Source organism: Sapajus apella, unplaced genomic scaffold (genome assembly GCF_009761245.1).
Source record: "Sapajus apella isolate SASKATOON/1434 unplaced genomic scaffold, GSC_monkey_1.0 scaffold38, whole genome shotgun sequence".
NCBI lineage: Eukaryota > Metazoa > Chordata > Mammalia > Primates > Cebidae > Sapajus > Sapajus apella.
The window spans coordinates 12,362,178-12,380,621 of NW_022436978.1; the positions used below are offsets into that span (position 1 = coordinate 12,362,178).

General features: G+C 40.2%; 1 protein-coding gene across 1 annotated transcript in view; it reads right to left on the reverse strand.

Moving 5' to 3' along the window:
* The window catches only part of TPRG1 (tumor protein p63 regulated 1), a 146,959-nt gene that overhangs the window by 106,167 nt on the left and 22,348 nt on the right, over positions 1–18,444 (reverse strand). The window contains exon 2 of the mRNA XM_032298274.1: positions 3,911–4,141. Within this exon, the coding sequence (XP_032154165.1) occupies positions 3,911–4,132 (222 nt within the window). The 5' untranslated portion in view covers positions 4,133–4,141. The remainder of the gene's footprint in view (positions 1–3,910; positions 4,142–18,444) is intronic.

Sequence of the window (18,444 nt, forward strand, 5' to 3'; positions counted from 1 at the left end):
TTAATTATCCCTTGAGAAAACAAAACCGCCTCCTCTATACGCTACAGATCCCATAGGTCTACATTTATATCCTACCCTGGAGGTCATGTGCATCTTCATCCCTGGAGGTCATGTGCATCTTCATGTTGTTTCCTACGACCAGTTACAGAAATGTGGTTGTAAAGTCAAGAAGAAAGAGAAAGCATTTATAACAACATGATGCCATTTATAAAAATGTTTATAGATGTGTTATGCACTCTACAAAGAACTTTTACACAGTTAGCTTATTTAAGTTTTTATATAAAACTGGTGTTTTAGGTATACTTTCCAGATGAGAAAATATGCACATATGTATACAACACACACAGACACACACACACACACACACACACACACACGCATACACATTTCTCTCCAGTTTTTTTCAACCATCACCCACTAGTAGACTTGTGGTTTATAATCTAATAAAGATGGATTATTTATTTATTTATGAGACAGAGTTTTGCTCTTGTTGCCCATGCTGGAGTGCAATGACATGATCCTGGCTCACTGCAACCTCCACCTCCCAGGTTCAAGCGATTCTTCTGCCTCAGCTTCCTGAGTAGCTGAGATCGCAGGCATGTACCACCATACCCTGATAATTTTGTATTTTTAGTAGAGACAGGGTTTCTCCATGTTGGTCAGGCTGGTCTGGAACTCCTGACCTCAGGTGATCTGCCCGCCTTGGCCTCCCAAAGTGTTGAGATTACAGGCGTGAGCCACCACGCCCAGCCTATTAATTTATTTTTTAAAAGTTTATCATGATAAACTTCAGTTAAATCAACAGTTGTATTTTCATTGTTCTCACTTGTGTGAATGCACATTTATTTCATTCACATGGTAATAAAAGCTCTTCATATTATGCCTGTTGGTCTGAAGGAGAACAAATGCTCAGTACCTTGGGAAAAGCACCCTATTGGTTCCTAGAGTCTTCAGGTTTACTTTAGATTCACTACTAATTAGAAGATTTTCCCTCACAAGCTTTTGAGAACTTAAGGTTGTTTTCTAACTACCTAATGGATAAGATGTTCTTCACATTGATTGGAATCAGTCACTGAAAACATTTATAAAGAAGCCATCAATTCTATTGTGCATGGTCAGGAGAGGACTGGACTTGGAGAAAGAAGATCCAGAATCCAGATCCAGAATCTAGCTGCAGCCCTTCCACTAACATTATATGACATGGACAGGTCACTTTATTTTTCTCATATTTCAATATGTTCATCTTTAAAACAAGGATGATAAGCCCTCTTCTGTCTACCTTCCAGTATTGCTCTGGGGAATCAAACAGATAATCGATGTGAGTTCGCTGTATAAGCTACGTGGTGCAACACCAATACAATCATCATGTGTAGTGGCTTTGGGCTGTGTCAATTTAGCTCAGCTGAAATTACATTTTCTAGAATTGCTTTTTTGTGTGTGTTTCCAAATTAGGGCTGGCCACAAGAGACACTTGTGTAATATTCAAAAGGCAGAAATGAAACACAAGTCGTTTTCCCTGTTGAAGATCAGTGCAGGTCATCATGCACTGTGACAACTCATGTTCGTGGCAACTGATATCCCTGATGTTTACTTGATGGCAAGGGGCAGCTCCTGTACCTGCATCACCTTCCATCACCGTCAGGCTTTTTTTCTAAGATTTTCCTCTCCCTGGGCTGGCTAAGTGTGTAGCTCAAGAATGAAAATACTAGCTTCTAAAAGTGACCTGACATCATCAATGTTAAAGTTGGTGGGAGACAGACACAGGTTCCAGTTTTTCCTCCAAAGTTAAACATTGTCACCAGAAACTCCAACATGTCCATGCAATTTTTTCCTACTCCCTTTTCTTAATTCCGCTTCACAACTGCCAACTGGTTGACCTATTCTAACTTCAGGCCCAACACCAGATGCAGAGACAACAACTTTGCGTAGTCTTAGCCAGCTCTCATTGCATCAGCTCCCAATAATAAATCTCTTATTCTACAACACTGTGTTCTTCTCTTATCAAACCCTGACATCATCAATATCAAAGATAGCACAACTCCAAGAGATGCTTTGATTTCTTTGCAGCTACATCACGCAGCTTAACTTTGCATATTCAATAAAGTTCACATACTTTGGAAAACAAACCATATGCTCTACATATGCAGAAACACTCACACAAACACACATACAGTATAGCACCTACTAAAGCATCTTGCATATAGAGAATATGTAATGTTTAAACACAGACTCACAGAGACACACAGGCACACACACGCACTCATTAAGTTGCTTTAGTTAAAACTTTACCTAAAGCAACGATGTATTTTGAAAGCAACCAAATCAGCATTTATTAATTAAGGCTTTGGAAAAGTCACAAAAACCTGGCCCCAATTTTTTTTATGAGAATGAGTTGAAATATACTTTTTTCCAAAAAGAGATGTCCCACATGCACATGAAAATGAGATGTTCTCTGTTGCCATAGTGTAAACTCCTTGATTTTGCCCCCAATTGATTGTAGTCTCTGGACTAGCCACTACTGTTTTAATAAGAATGTTGAAGGATTGGAAAGAGGATCTACAAGTAGGAAGAAGCGCTCAAGAGAGAAAGGTACTAGAAACCTATGAAGCGCTCTCCACTTGATACAAATGCTAAGAGTTAAAATCATTGTTTTTTAACATCTAGACATACAAGCTCCCTCCGGCTTACCTACCCATCCATTTACTTTCCCAGTTCCAGTGCACAGGTAAAAGAGCTCAGCTCCACACGGTAGCTACAGGTTTGAGATTTAAAGCTACCCCCTCCCACATTGTAATATAAACATCCCAAGGTAAACCTTAGATCCCATGTTGTAATAGAGCACCCCAATGTAAACATGCACATGCCCATGTGGACACACGCACACATGGTTGTTCAGCTGGGCCTGGTGTCTCATGCCTATAACCCCAGCATTCTAGGAGGCCGAGGCTGGTGGATCCTTGCATGTAGGAGTTTGAGACCAGCCTTGGCAACATGGCGAAATCCAGTCTCTATTAAGAAAAAAAAAAAAAAAAAACACGAAAATTAGCCAGACGTGGTGGCATGTGCCTATAGTCCCAACTACTTAGAAGGCTGAGGTGGGAGGATCACCTGAGCCCAGAAAGTGGAAGTTGCAGTGAGCCAAGACCATGCCACTGCACTCCAGGCTAGGCAAGAGAGCAAGATCCTGTCTCAGAAGAAAAAAAAAAAGCTTGTTCATCAAAAATTGCATCTATTAGAAAAATATACCACATTATATGTCATAGAAAAACACACCACTTTATATCTCATAGATAAACACTGAATATAAAAACAACATTAGACATTCACGCAACATTGTGTCTAACACCAAAAAAAAAAAAAAAATAGGTATCCATCAGTAAGAAGTTGACTAAATAAAATATGTTAATATGTATACAATAAAAGACAATGTTATTGAAAGTGTGAGTGTATAGTTTTATCATGGAAAAATATCCAAAATATATTATAAATGGAAAAAAAAAGTACATTATTAGCAGCCCTCTCCACTCTGTTATCCATATCTTTTCCACACAAAGAATGAATACCCTCACTGGGATCACACCTTTGTATTCTAGCTGCTATGGTTCTCTCTTTATAGAATATTAGTTCTTTGAGATCAGGTTTAGCATAAACACAGACTGAGGAACCAAAGAAGGAAGGTGGAGGACATACTTCTTCTTAATACTATCTGTGCAATCAAAAAGATCTTTAGATTATCTGAAGTTCAGATCCTTCATCTTTAAATAGGCATAAGGATAACTACTTCATGATTATGATGATGATTACATGAGATAAATGTGAATATACTTGGTAAATACGTGATATATAGAAGAATTTTAAGATGTTTTATGGTGAATTTTTATGTAGTATTTAAGAGAACCAATAAATTTACCCGTGTAGCGAAGTACTTCCGTGAGATATAAGGTTGATGGTAAGGATTGGGGTAAAGAGTTGACTCAGTCACACTTGGCTGCCTTGAAATATGTCTTGGCATCGTGTCCTTGCCTGAGTCCTCTTCCTCCATAGATAGGTGGTCAGTCTCAGAGGGTTGGTCATCTCCCTCTTGCTTCAGAGACACAGCCTGGAATCCTTCAAAACTCCCAATAGTTGACATTTCTTCAGCCTAAAACAAGAGCAGAGAAATCTCATTGGAAAAAATATTACCTGTAAATGTGTTCTAGCTATGGCAAAACAGAATATGATGAGCCAATAGCATTCCTGAAACTTAAAAACACCCTTCATGTTAACTAAACAGAGGCATTGGTGGATACAGCTTCATAACACAGACTTTTAGGATCTATAATCCTGGAAGGTTATTTACCAGAGTAGTGAAGGAGAGACTCTCTGGATAGAGAAAAGGGAGTTTGCAAGTAGTTTCATTTTCTCATCTTTAATCCTAGGAAATAAGAAGCTGAACAAGAGGAGGGCTGCATAATTATCAGAAAATTTCCCTTCAAAATTGCATAGCATTTTTGCTTGAAAATTCACCAGACTACAAGCTTATTTAAGAGTTAAAAGCAATGATAATACATTTTCTTGTGTGCTTCTTGGGTTATAATAGAGCATAAGAGCACTTAGAACAGCACATATTTTTAAACTGAAAAATTCCAATTCTAAAAATTCATTCTAAGAAAATAATTTAGACGAATACCCAAAGACACACACATATGAGCATGTGCGCGCATACACACACACACAGACACACACACACACACACACACACACACACAGATGTTCAGTTGGGCACGGTGGCTCATGCCTGTAATCCCAGCATTCTAGGGGGCGGAAGCTGGTGGATCACTGATGCTCAAGAGTTTGAGACCAGCCTTGGCAACGTGGTGTAATCCAGTCTCTACAAAAACATACAAAAATTAGCCAGACATGGTGGCATGTGCCCATAGTCCCAGGTATTCAGGAGGCTGAGGTGGGAAGGTCACTTGAGCGGAGGAAGTGGAAGTTGCAGTGAGCCAAGATCACTGCACAACAGGCTAGGCACTAGAGCAAGGCCCTGCCTCAAAAAAAAAAACAAAAAAAGTTTGTTCATCACAAATTGCATCTAATAGAAAAATATACCACATTATGTATCATAGAAAAGCACACCACTTTATATCTCATAAACACTGAATATAAAAACAACATTAGACACTCATGCAACATTGTGTCCAACACCGAAAAAATGAAATATGTATCCATCAGTAAGAAATTGACTACATAAAATATGTTATACCATAAGATAAAATACAGAGTTATCATTGAAAGTATGAGTGTATATTTTTATCACAGAAAAAATTATCCAAAGTATATTATAAATGGAAAAAAAGTTACAAAGCATTATAGATAACATTACTCCAATATGTTAAAATAATTTAGAAAGAAAGAAAAGGGGAAGAGAAGGGAAGGGAAGGGAAGGAGAGGGGAGGGGAGGGCAGGGGAGGGGGCAGGGGAGGGGGGAGGGGAGGGGGGAGGGGAGGGGGGAGGAGAGGGAAGGGGGAAGCGGAGGGAAGGGAGAAGGAGAAGGTAAAAGAAAGGAGGAGGAGAAGAAGGAAGGAAGGGAGGGAGGGAGGGAAAGAAGGAAGGAAGAAAAGAAAAAAGAAAAGAAAGAAAGGAAAGAAAGAGAGAAAGAGTACATGAATATGTATATACATGCATACATGTATGGTATAACAAATTCAAAAAGTCTAAAAAGAGGGCTAAAATGAAGAAAAATAAAATATTAACAATAGTTATCTCTAGATGACAGTTTTAGAGTCGATTTTTATTTTTGTATCCATGTCTGTGGATGCTAGTAATGATCACATATGCTTTAAAATAAACAAAAATATTATATTGGTTTCTATTTTGTACATATAAATCAAAGCAAAATAAAATAGAAGGCACATGTTAGCTTAGTGAAATGCTCACTCAAATCACTTCAGGCTGACAGTGAGCATGTTATCAATGCTGCCTAGAAAGTTTCGTGTCCAGTTTCACCACTAAAGCAGGAATGCCATATTATTCACAGAGTCACCTCCTTTTCTTACACAAAAGCAGTTTTTAATCAATTTCCTTGGTTCTTGTGAGACAAAGGAAGTTGAGAAAAAGCCCCTACCCCCAGCAAGTTTCCACTTTTGAAATTGGGATTAACTAGGGTATTCACAAGAGGTAAAAATAGTATGGTCACGTAATTTATTAGCTAATTTTGGATATTTTAGCATGAAAAGGGTGCTATTGGCAATTATGTCAGGATGATAGGAATGAACTGGACTATCCCAGGCAAATGTGGATCTATATACATAGTCACCATAAGGATCTGAATGCGGGAGAAGACACAGCTAAGGTAACTCACAAGTGGAAAGCCTTATGCAGTTTGCTTTATATGTTTTCTTGTCTGATCTTTCCAGCAATCCTAGGAGAGCTGCTTACTCTTTTTCCATCTTTCCAAGGAACACAGAGTAGATGGAACCCACCCTGGGTCACACTTTGACAGCTGCAGTAGCAGCTAGACTCCCTACCATGCCTTCAGTCCAGTGCACCCAACATCTGCCACAAGGCACTGCATCATGCTGCCTCGTCACAGAAAAAGACGTCTCTGAGCTTTCAGGTAATGTTTTTCAGTTAGGGGTGCAAAAGGTAGAAATTGGTCTCTGAGAAAGCAAGGAATAAAGAAGCAGGAAAAAGGGGTGTGTGTGTGTGTGAGAGAGAAAGAGGGGGTGGGGGAAGGCACTTTGGCCTCCTTGTCCCTGGCAGCTACATGCCCTATTTGTGCAGGTCTGTCACCTTTATCACAGTGGGTGTTGGACGAACATGCATTTCTAAAGTTCCCTATAACCTGTGAAGGAAGGTTTGTGCCACTGGGGAAGGAAAGCCTGCTTCTGTATTTGCGCACTCTGCGAACACACGCCTAACAACAGACATCTGCGAAAGGCTCCCGTGCCTGGAAAACAGAGGGAGGATTTAATTAGCACCACTTCCTCTCCCTCAGGCTGTCTTCTCTGGAAACACTTGGGGAAGCTCTGCGCTCTGAGACCAAGCTGTTTGAAATCCAGGAAAGAAGGAAACTCTCAGCTCTGTTTAAATTCTCACAGCCATAAATAGTGGGAAAGTTGAGCCCAGCTCTCCCAATCCAGTGATTCCAGCTCTGTTCTAGTCACAGAACCATCTTAGAAGAACAGTAAATAAAACTTCCTCAACTTCCCCAGTAAGAGAGAAGCGCTGCCCATCTATACATTCCACTCTGTTTCTCATGACCTCTGGCCAGGTTCATTCCCAATTCAATAATATGTGTTCTTCTATCCCTGGATAGGCTATATTCAGTGCAATGCTAAAGGTACATTGATACCAGCAATAGATCCAGTCAAAATCAAATGTTCCATTGCTTTCACATAGGTCAAACATGCCCTGCAACAAATTCATTGGGAGCCTTTTAGAACTGAAAAGATTTACCATTCTGTAATATTCCCCAGTAAATCTACCTTCGAATTTCGAGAGTAAAGTCAGCACAATTTCATAGGAAAACAAAGGTCAAAACTTAAAAAAACGTAAATGATGTTCATAGTTTTTAATGGAATCTTCTCATTCCAAGGAATTCATATAATAAAAACTATCCTAAAGAAGCAAAAGACTTCAATAGTAATTGCTTATTCTGAGTAGCAATAAAAAATGGAAAACAACACCTAATATTCAAGGAATGGCTAAGTATATCCCATTGGTATTGTACAGACATTTAAAATAACACACAAACATTGCAGTAGACTGAGATTAAAGGTTGTATCTTCTTGAGTGAAATAAAGCAGGAAACTGAAACATTTATCTTGCAATGTTCAGTTGAATAATTTCACATCGGTAAAGACTAGAAAGAAAACATTTATATTTATTGAAGTAGTAGATTGTGCATGAATTTTTGCTTTTTAAAAAAATTAAATGGCATTAGTGCTACTTTTTTTCGTTTAAGCATGAAAAAAAAGTCCCAAATAAAGCCTTAAAGAAGTACTACCTTGCCTTTAATCAGACAATAGGAATACTATATTTCTCAGCTGCCAGATAATTCCAAACTAAATTTAATATAGTATTATAGTAAGTAACTTATTTCCAGATTCTGGTCTAAGCATAACTGTTTCCATTTGTAAGTAACTTCATTTATCTCTCTGGGACTTTTTCTAATAATATTAGAGAAGCATGTAGGGCATAAATTATTGGTTAAAAGTTATTGTCTACTCCGACTTTTTTATCTTGCAAATATTGAAACAGACCCCCTGAGACGAAGGTTGTCCATGCTCACACAGCTACATACAATCAAAATATGCAACCACACCTCTAGTTTTCTGGACTCCAGTTCACTGTTCTTTCCTGCTCTTCAAGTTGCCACATTTAGAAGAAAAGCAAAGAAGTAGCCATCATACTTATGCACTGGCAAACTGGAAGCACTATTGCCAAATGTCTGAGGCCAGTGAGTTCTGGGCTCAAGAGATATAGCTTCCATGAATGAGGACCAGACCCCAGCTTCCCGCATATCAGCAGTCCCACTGTGAGTGCTGCAGGCTGAATGAAGCCTTTCTCTTTTCCCCAGAACTGGGCTGACAAATCCTTTAGGCACCAGAAGCACAGTACCTGAGGTTCACAAAACTTTCAGAAGCCGTTAAAATATTTTACTTTCTTTTAAAATGAGAAGGGAAAGAAAATCGCATTTAGGGTCATTCAATGTTTGAAATTTTTCTCACATCAGAAAAAAAAAGAGGAAAATTTGTTGGGCACCCCAAACCTATTACATTTTGCCTAAAAGAGAGCAAAAAAACATATAACTATTGAACAATTTAAAGTCCTAGAGACAGAAATTTTCATATTGATGTTATTACAGTGGAAAGACAAAAAGGTTTGAGGCATCGAAATCATAACGTGGTCCTGACTCTAAATTCTTTCTTCTCCCATTTCCCATTTAAGTTTTCATTCCGGGGCTCCATTCTAGACTGTGAGAGCCAGAAACCTACCCCCAGTCCAGAGCTTTCCAGTCTCTTCATCACTGAGGATTCTGCTCCAGCACATACTGAAAGATTTCTGTCCTACAGAAAAACTGCACAATCTTAAGATGACTCTTAGGCTTTTGTAAAACCAAAGAGAGATCCACCATAGTTGGCCCCCAGTAAATGCTTGTTTCTCAGAGAAGTGGAAGAATAACCATCCTGAGGACTTTTTAATCAGTGTGAAAGGCACCCTGAAAACTCCTAATCAGCTTGAAAGGCACAGTTGGCCACACTTGAGTCAGAGGCAAAGAAAAGGCAGGTTTGGGGATCTTTTTTTTCCTCTCACAATAGTTCAATAAAGAGTCTGAGACTGGGTGCAGTGGCTCACACCTGTAATCCCAGCACTTTGGGAGGCCAAGGTGGGCACATCGCTTGAGGTCAGGAGTTCCAGACCAGTCTGGCCAACATGGTGAAGCCCCATCTCTACTAAAAACAGAAAAATTAGCCAAGAGTGGTGGCAGGCACCTGTAAATCCCAGGTACTCAGGAGGCTGAGGCAGAAGAATCGCTTGAACTTGGGAGGCGGAGATTGCAGTGAGCTGAGATAGCACCACTGCATTCCAGCCTGGGTGACAGAGTGAGGCTCCATTAAAAAAAATAATAATAAAAAAATAAAAAATAAAAAAAAAACAGTTTGAGTATAACAAAAAGTATTATGCTTCAGATTCAGAAAATAGTATTGGCATTAGATAAAGATGATGACTTCTCTCGAGGCTATTTCATGGTGAACCTCTTCGCAAGGGCCATGTCATTCTCCATTTCTTCAGCACTACCTGCCTGCCCCCTTTTAAAATCTAGTTTTCAGAAAGTCCTTCTGGGATGCCAGCCCTCTCTGTCTGCCAGACCAGCTCCAACACCAGGCACTCCCTTGCTTTTTTCACTTGTTCTTTCTGTCTCCTGGTACCTCCAGAAGTCATGTGGGATTTTTAGAAGTCCTATTGCAGGTATCTATAATATCCACAAAGCTTTTGAAATACCAATAGCTACTGGACGATCCCCATTGCTAACTCTGTGAATTCTTGGGAAGAAAAGCTGGCTGATCAGCACTCATCTATCCTAATCTTCACTGCCTTAGTCCATTGCAGCTGCTATAACAAAAGACGTGGGACCGAATAATTTATAAACCACAGAAATTCATTTCTCACAATTCTGGGGTCTGGTTAATCCAAGATCAAGTCACCAGCAGATTGGTGTCTGGTGAGCGTTTCTGCTTTCATCATAGTGACTTTAACATTGTATCTTCCAAAGGGGACAAATGCTGTGTCTTCACATCATGGGAGAAATGAAAAGGGTAAAAAGGGCCTGGCTAGCTTCCTGCAGATTTTTTACAAGACACTAATCCTATTCATGAGAACACAGCCCTTATGACCTGACCACCTCCTATAGGCCCCACCTCTTAATATTGCTGCATAGGGGATTATGTTTCAAGATAAATTTTGAAGAAAACACAGACTTTCAAACCATAGCATTCACCTTGTACAAGTAAGGAAACTGAGGCTTAGAAAGGTTATGTGTCTTTTCTGAACTCTCAGTTAATTATAAGTAAGTTAAATAAAGAATGAAATTATGGTAACCACAGGATTAAAAATTTTGTATCTAGAGAAATGTTTGTACACAAACAGGGAACTTGGAAAAGCCTATAGCTTGTTAATGAGAAATATTACTCTTTTGCAGATGGGGTAGCGATGGGGTTAGGAAGGAAGAATGGGAGTTCCTTCCTGTGGCCTGTGTGTAGTCAAAGATGACAACTGTGTCTTCCCACACAGACACCTCTACCCACATGAAGGGGTTAACATTCTCAAGGCATATACCCAAAATAAAAATCTACTTTTAATTTTGACATTTTGTAAAGGTAATTTATGTGAATTTATGTGTGCTGCCTTTCCTGAGTCTCTCTGTGAGAACAGCCGAGGGATGTGCCGTGGATAAACAACAATACTCTAACACCTCATAAGTCTCCAACAAGCCTGCTTCTGCACCAGTTGAGATAAGAAAATTGGCAAACAATTCTTTACACTTTCACATTTTGCATGTTAGTGATAACATAGTTGATGGAGGGTTTCTCCCCTCCCAGATCCACCTGGGCCAGGTAGAGCCCTCTGCTCTGCTATGAAGAGCTTTGACTCAGCAGCAAATGGGAAGAGGGCTGTAGGGAAGAATACAGGGCTAGGCCAGGAAATGTGGGTCCTCACTCCCTTGGTCTCCCATCAGAGTGACCCCGGGTAGGTCATTTTATTGCTTCCCTTCTCTGCACTGCAGGCTCCTCTCTACAAAATGAAGGTGAGACTTGACTGCTTGCAAGTTGGGCCCCTGCATACTACTCTTGAGGTTACCTGAGCGGTTCATGGGTGGGTTCCTGGTCATCAAGCTTATTTTAGCCAAAAAAGATCCATTTATCATTTATTGGATTTCTTCTGAAGCTTTTATTTGGGGGAAAAGTGTTCACATTTGAAAACTACTGGGCTAAATTATTTGTAAGTTTCCAGCGCAATGAGTCTACAAGATTTGGTTAATTTTTCTTCAGCGTCCAGAATGTTACAGATCAAATCCTGTAGAGATTGTTCATAAATTGTTTTCCCCATCTCATCTTTGCCATGTGACTCCAACTGAGCAAATTAGTTCTCCGGTGATTCAAAAGCTGCAGGGTCAGAGGAATAAGACTGTAATAACAGTCATGATTTTGGGTGCCTATTGTGGAGATTCTAGGGTATAGTTTTATGACTTCCCGCTCATTCAAATACAAATCCATATAGGCCAGAGCTGCTTGGGACATGCATAGTGGAGAGCTGGGCATCTCATCCAGTCTGGGGCCAGGGACATGTTTGAGCCTCAGTAACTATTACTGTACTTAAGAAGGGAAGAATTTAGAGTTCTGCTGAGCTTCTCACACAATATAATAATTTTTAGAGAGATTTTCTCAAACATACTTAAAGAAAAAAATGATAAAGATACTGACTAGAGAAGTTTTTGAGATTACAGATCCCTTGAGATGAATTTTCTTAGACATTTGAGCGTATGCTTCCACCACTCATCCAATCTGGGTTATGATGGTAATGCTTGGGTTCTTGACTCCTGTGGCATTGATCATACTATTCTGTAATCACCATTTACTTACCTGTCTTCACTTGTGGGCCATGAGCAATTCCAGAGCAGGAACTGTGCTGTACTAATATTCATAGTCCGGCACTTAGTATGGGCACAATATAAAGCAGGCATTAAGTTTAAATTTCTTGGATGGATGAATGGCTAACCTGTTAGTTTCTCAGCAGTGATTACGATTGAAAGGGCAAGGGTTCTATCTGTTTTGTCTTTGTTTCCCCATTACGTCATACACAGCTAGTGCTCAGTAAATGTTTGTAGATCAAGTAATGAAGTTCTGTGCTAAAGCATGAACAGAAACATCTTCTCTCACAGACAGACACACATAGGAACTCATACCACAGTCTTTAATCTATAAAAGCTCATAGTCTGGTGGAGGTGACAGAAACATCAGCAGACAATTGCAGCCTTTTGTGATAAAGCCATAATAGGAGTGTGTGCACAAAACACCATAGAGACAGAAGATGGTGAGTGGGAGGAGGGGCATGTGAGTGTGAGAAGTTAGAGGTATGGAGTAAGGCACCTCAGAGCTGACTGCGCTCTAGAAGGTACGTGGAGGACGTTCCAAAGGTGTGAGGTGTGAGAGGAGTGTGTTCCAAAAGTGGCAGGTAATATCGTGTGTGCAGTTAAGATGTCAGCTGCCCAGCACCAAACTCGGTCCCTTGAAGATCTGGTTACACTTGGGGAAAACTAACATTTTGCAACGGGAGGAGAATCTTAAATTCTTCTCACACTTTCTCTGTATTCCCTTCTCTCTGCCATCTCCTCCATACCTGCTGAGAATTTTCTCGCAGTCAACCCACATACACAATCTGGCCTTGGTACTATAAAAATTCCACTTGCCTTAAGAATTTCATAAGGTTATCAGCTTTATCAAAGATTTAGAGAGGTCATGAAGAGGTATGTTACATTGTGTATGGTCCAATATTTTATCATCTATCTATCTCTCCCTTCCCTCTTTTCAGGATAACAAATTCTTTCTTGTTTATTTGTTTGGTTTTGGTGAGAAACATATCTACTTAATCTAACATATCCAGACTTCTCAGATTCTCCTCTTCACGGGCCCTGTCCAATACTGAAATTCCCCCTCAGGGATAAATTCTATAGCTAGCTATTAATATAAACTTAGATACGAATTTGTGAATTAGAAGAGAGTTGGCAGGAGAAACATCAGAAAAAGTAAAACAAAACCACTCTGTAAGCCAGATACTGAATTGAGTGACTTATCTCAGGCAAAAGGAAAAGTGCTCTGCTTTGGAACTGGCCTGACCATGAAGAATGTGGGACACAAAGGGAGCAGAAAAGTGGTGGCATTCTGGGGAGTAGAATAAATAAGACTAAATCACCAGCCCCTCCACACCAACCACACACACACACACAAAAGAAAAAGAAAAATATAAAGAGAGGAAAGAGCAACATGCAAGGCTAAAGATGTTGATCCTGATAGTGTACTTCAGAGAGTCTGTAAGGACCTAGATATTTTCTCCATACACACATGAACAAGAAAAGAGCAGCAAGATCAAAAAAATCAACCAACACAAACAGCTGAGAACTGCAGTAGCCTTTGTTATTTTCTCAACAAACTGAACAGAATCCTTGATGTTGAATTTGCTGATTCAGAAACTTGATGGTATCAATGCCTAGACATTAAAACAAGCCTCTGTCCCAGTTATTGAGACATCCCAGGGGAGTGTGTGGATTAATGCCTACCAGAGATTACTACCTTCCCAGCGTTAGTCCTCGTACCAGGCAGCAGTGCGAACAAATATTCCACAACCAGATGTTTCTTCTTGGGAGTTTTGTTTAAGGAAGTCACCCCAAAGCCTGGGTTTTCTGTTAGGGCAACTGTGACTTTTTACACATAGATTTTATAAGTATTCATCTAAGTTCTAAAAATAGTATTTTCCCCTCAAAATAAAAACTACAGCCTTATTATTCTAATGAATTTTTTATTAATAAATGTTTTATTGAAGTATGGCATGCACTCAAAAAATCATAAATATGCAGATAAAAGAATTATCATAAAATAAAAATACTGGTATGATACGGTTGGCTGTGTCCCCACCCAAATTTCTTCTTGAATTGTAGCTCCCGTAATTCCCACAGTGTCATGGGAGGGACCCAGTGGGAGGTAACTGAATCATGGTGGCTGGTCTTTCCCGTGCTGTTCTCATGACAATGAATAAGTCTCATGAGATCTAATGGATTTATCAAGGGGAGTTTCCCTGCACATCACCCCTCTTTCCTGCTGCCATGTAAGATATGTCTTGCTTCCCCTTCACCTTCTGCCATGTTTGTGAGGCCTCCCCAGCCATGTGGAACTGTGAGTCAATTAAACCTCTCTCCTTTATAAATTACCCAGTATCTGATATGTCTTTATTATACCATGAGGACAGATATTAATACACCATGCAACCATCACCCAGATCAAGAAATAGCGTACTACTAGCACTGTGACAGGATAATTTTTCTCAAAGGGATTCTTCAGTTATTCTCACATGATAAAATCCAACAGGGCTGCCAAACATTTTAGATATCATCTAACTCCACATCTTCATTTTACAAATAAGAAACTAGATCCTCAGATGGGAGGAAGGAAGTGACTTATCTCAGGTCACAAACTAAATTAGTGGAAGCAGTGGGGTTTCAGGCTTCTCTTTTCTGCTTAAACTGCCTCAACTCCCTGGGAAGGCTTAGCTGGTCTGTGGAGCAAGAGAAAGCTGCTCTCTGAAAGAGGTGATGTCAGCAAGATGACCGTCTAGAAGCTCCCTAGCACTCTTCACAAAGACAATCACAACAACAAATAACTACATTTTAATGAAAATAACCAAGGGAGAGCACCAAAGTGCATCAGGGGAGTGACAGAAACTCTGGTGAACACGGAAACTTGGGATGGTTACACAGAGATGGGAAGGAAATGCCAGGCCTCTGCCACTCCATCCCTTAATCAGGATCAGCTAGGAACTAGGAGGAACTTCTGTCTACAACAAGGAAGTAAGCAAGAGGATCCTAGGAATCCCCATCAACACCTTGGATGCCAACAGATCTCAACCCTGGGATCCCCTGCAAACCTCACAGGTGCAAAGTCCAGCTGTGGGAGCTGACTGGAGTCCAATAGCTGTGTTCCCTCCAGAGAAGGAGCTGATACTATGCCCCACCCCCTGTGGCCCACATGGCTACTGCAACACACCATCTTGAAATGGAACTATGGCTGGAGTGTCCTGCTCTAGCAGTGAGTAGTCATGGCTCCCTTTTATCCTTGAGGCTAAGCTACTGCCAAACCACCCCAGACCAGTGGCCAGGCATCCTCAAGCCAAGCCACAATCAGCCCTTACAGTTTTCTCTTTTGGGTCAAGCAGAGGTGAAGCCACTTCACCTACCACTCCCTCTGCCTTTTCAGGCTAGAGCTGAAGCAGGACTCTGAATCTTTGGAAATAGTACTTTAGCCACTAAGAGCAGCCACACCTCCCAGTGTCTAAATTGAAGCAGTTCCCTTCGTTCCAGGAAACAGTGCCTTAACCACCTAGAGTGGTTATGCACCCCACTACCTAAGCTGAAGCAGCACCTGCATCCCAGGAAAACAGTGCTGGGCTGCCCAGAACAGTCACCATACCCTCAGGCCTGAGCTGGTATAACACATCATGCCCTAGGGAATCAGTGGCCTGATTAAGCTGAGCAGCTTTGCATCTCAGGGTTAGGCTGACATAGCACCCCATGTTCCAAGGAAACAGACCAGTGGCTGAGCTGAGATACTTCACCCTACAGGACAAATAACTCTAGTACCCTTGGAGCTGGACTACCTCACTAGAGTGGTGTCTTAGCTAATGAGACACCCTTCTTCCTGGGGAGTGAATTTATCACTATGCTGTTACCTGCCCACCACCAGAACTCAAGTAATAGCCATGCTCCACCATTCTGGGGTACTGTTGCCACTGCACCTGGCCTCACAGAGGCCGAGACACTGCTGGGCCCTGAAATCCCAGGGTTGATAGCTACTGCTACACTGTATCTCATTCCCCGGGACTCAGGTTGCCACTGAGCCCTACTGGCACAGGTTTTCAAATTGCAGCCATACTCTGCTCTCCAGGTCCAAACCTCTAGAATACTCCTTCTTCCCCACAGAGGAGCCAGTGCTGTGCGCTCCCAACCATGGATAGAATCACAACCATGACTCAGCCCCCTGAGCCCAAGCTGCTAGGAGACTAAGGTTAGAGTCACAGATCCTGGCTCTGTGGCAACTTATATTCAACCAGCCAAAGAGAGAAAACTTGCAGCCAGAGACCTAGGTGTCACAATAGGTTCATGTGGCATTAAGCCCAGGACCTTCGCACCACAGCTGCTATGATTACCTGTACCTGGAACCCAGCACCACTGCAGCTACTTGTAGGCCGCATCAGACCTGATACCAAAAGGGATCTCCTTGACTAAGTCTCTCCAGTGTAGGAAAAATAAGGAGAGGAGAACCTCCAAAGCCCTTGATGCCTAGAACATTAACAACCTATGCTTCCATGGTCACAGACTGCTACAGCCTAGGCCACTGAGGTACCCACAGTTACTACAGACATTGAATACAGCTAGAGAAGCTGCACAGAGATCATGCCATTGCACCTATCCAGAAAAACAGTCACCATACCCTTCCCAACCAGCATGCAAAAAAAAACAAAAACAAAAACAAAAAAAAACAGGTGAAAATCTTTCTTTACGTAAGCCATTCTAGAAAGTTTGGAAGAAATGATTGACCAGATGCACAGACAACAACACATGGACAAGAAACATGAAAAAGCAAGAAAATATGATGCCACCAAAAAATCATAATAATTATCTAGTAACAGACCTCAATAAATAGAGAAATAAATGAATTGTCAGAAAAGAAATTCAAAATAATTCTCTTTAGGAACAAGAAACAAAAAAATAGAGAGACACAATTCAATAAAATCAGGAAACCAACTCATGGTATCAATGAGAAATTGCACAGAGATAGTAGACATATATAAAGCAGCAAATAGAAATCCTGCAGCATTCTGATTAAGTTGATTAATAAAATGGAGAGCTTCAACAGCAGACTTGACCAAGCAGAAGAGTCTCTGAACTTGTAGATAGGTAATTTGAAATTAACTAGTCAGACAAAAAAAAAAAAAGAAATAAGAATCAAAGGTGTGAATAAAGCTTACAAGACTTATGGTAACCATTAAGCAAATAAATATTTGTATCATGGAAGTTCTCCATTCCAAAAGAAAGAAGAAGGGAAACTGTATAGAAAACCTATCTAATAAAGTAATAGCTGAAAGCATCCCAAATCTGTGAAACGATATGCATATTTAAATCTGGGAAGCAAAAAGTATCCAAATATATTAAACCCAAAAAGGTTCTTTGTGAAGCACAATATAGTTTAAGTGTCAAAAGTCAAAGATAATCTGGGCAATGTAACAAGGCTTGAATTCCACAAAATATTAAAAATTAGTTGGGCATGGAATCATGCATCTATAGTCCCAGCTACTCAGGAGGCTGAGGTGGAAGCATTGCTTGAGCCCAGAAGTTCAAGCTTGCAGTGAACTGGGATCATGCCACTGCACTACAGTCTGAGTGACAAAGCAAGACACTATCTCAAATAAATAAATAAATAAATGTCAAATACAAGGAGATAATTCTAAACACAGCAAGATGAAAACATCAGGTCACATATGAGAATCCCTGTAAGACTATCAGTAGATTTCTCTGTAGAAACATTACAAGCAGGGAGAAAAGAAGATGCTATAGTCAAAGTGCTAAAATGAAATTATTGACAGCCAGAAATATTATACCCAGCAAAATTATCATTCAGAAATGAAGTGAAAATAAAGTATTTCCCAGACAAACTAAAACAGAATTCATCACCACTATATTGTCCTTATGAGAAATGCTCAAGGGAGTCCTGCAACTGGAGGCAAAAAGATGATAATCACTACTAGGAAAACATCAAAAGTACAAAACTCACTGGTAGAACAGATATTCAAAAAAAGAAAGAAAAAAAGAAGCAAACCTCATAATGACAGAAAACAAGCCGCAATGATGATAGACAATAAAAGAGAAAGAAAGAAACACAGGATACATAAAACAACCAGAAAGCAATTAGCAGAACAACAGGAGTAAATTCTCATTTATCAATGGCCAAAAATTATTTTATCTCCTGAGGCTCATTATAAAGACCTTCTAATTCATGTTTCTTAAGTTTCACTCTTTCTAATTTTTGCCCACTGAGTACTAATCATACTCAATGGGCAAAAATTAGACAAGTATTATAACTACTTGTTAGCTTGCTGTAACTTTCACATTCTCTTCACTAGTACATGAGC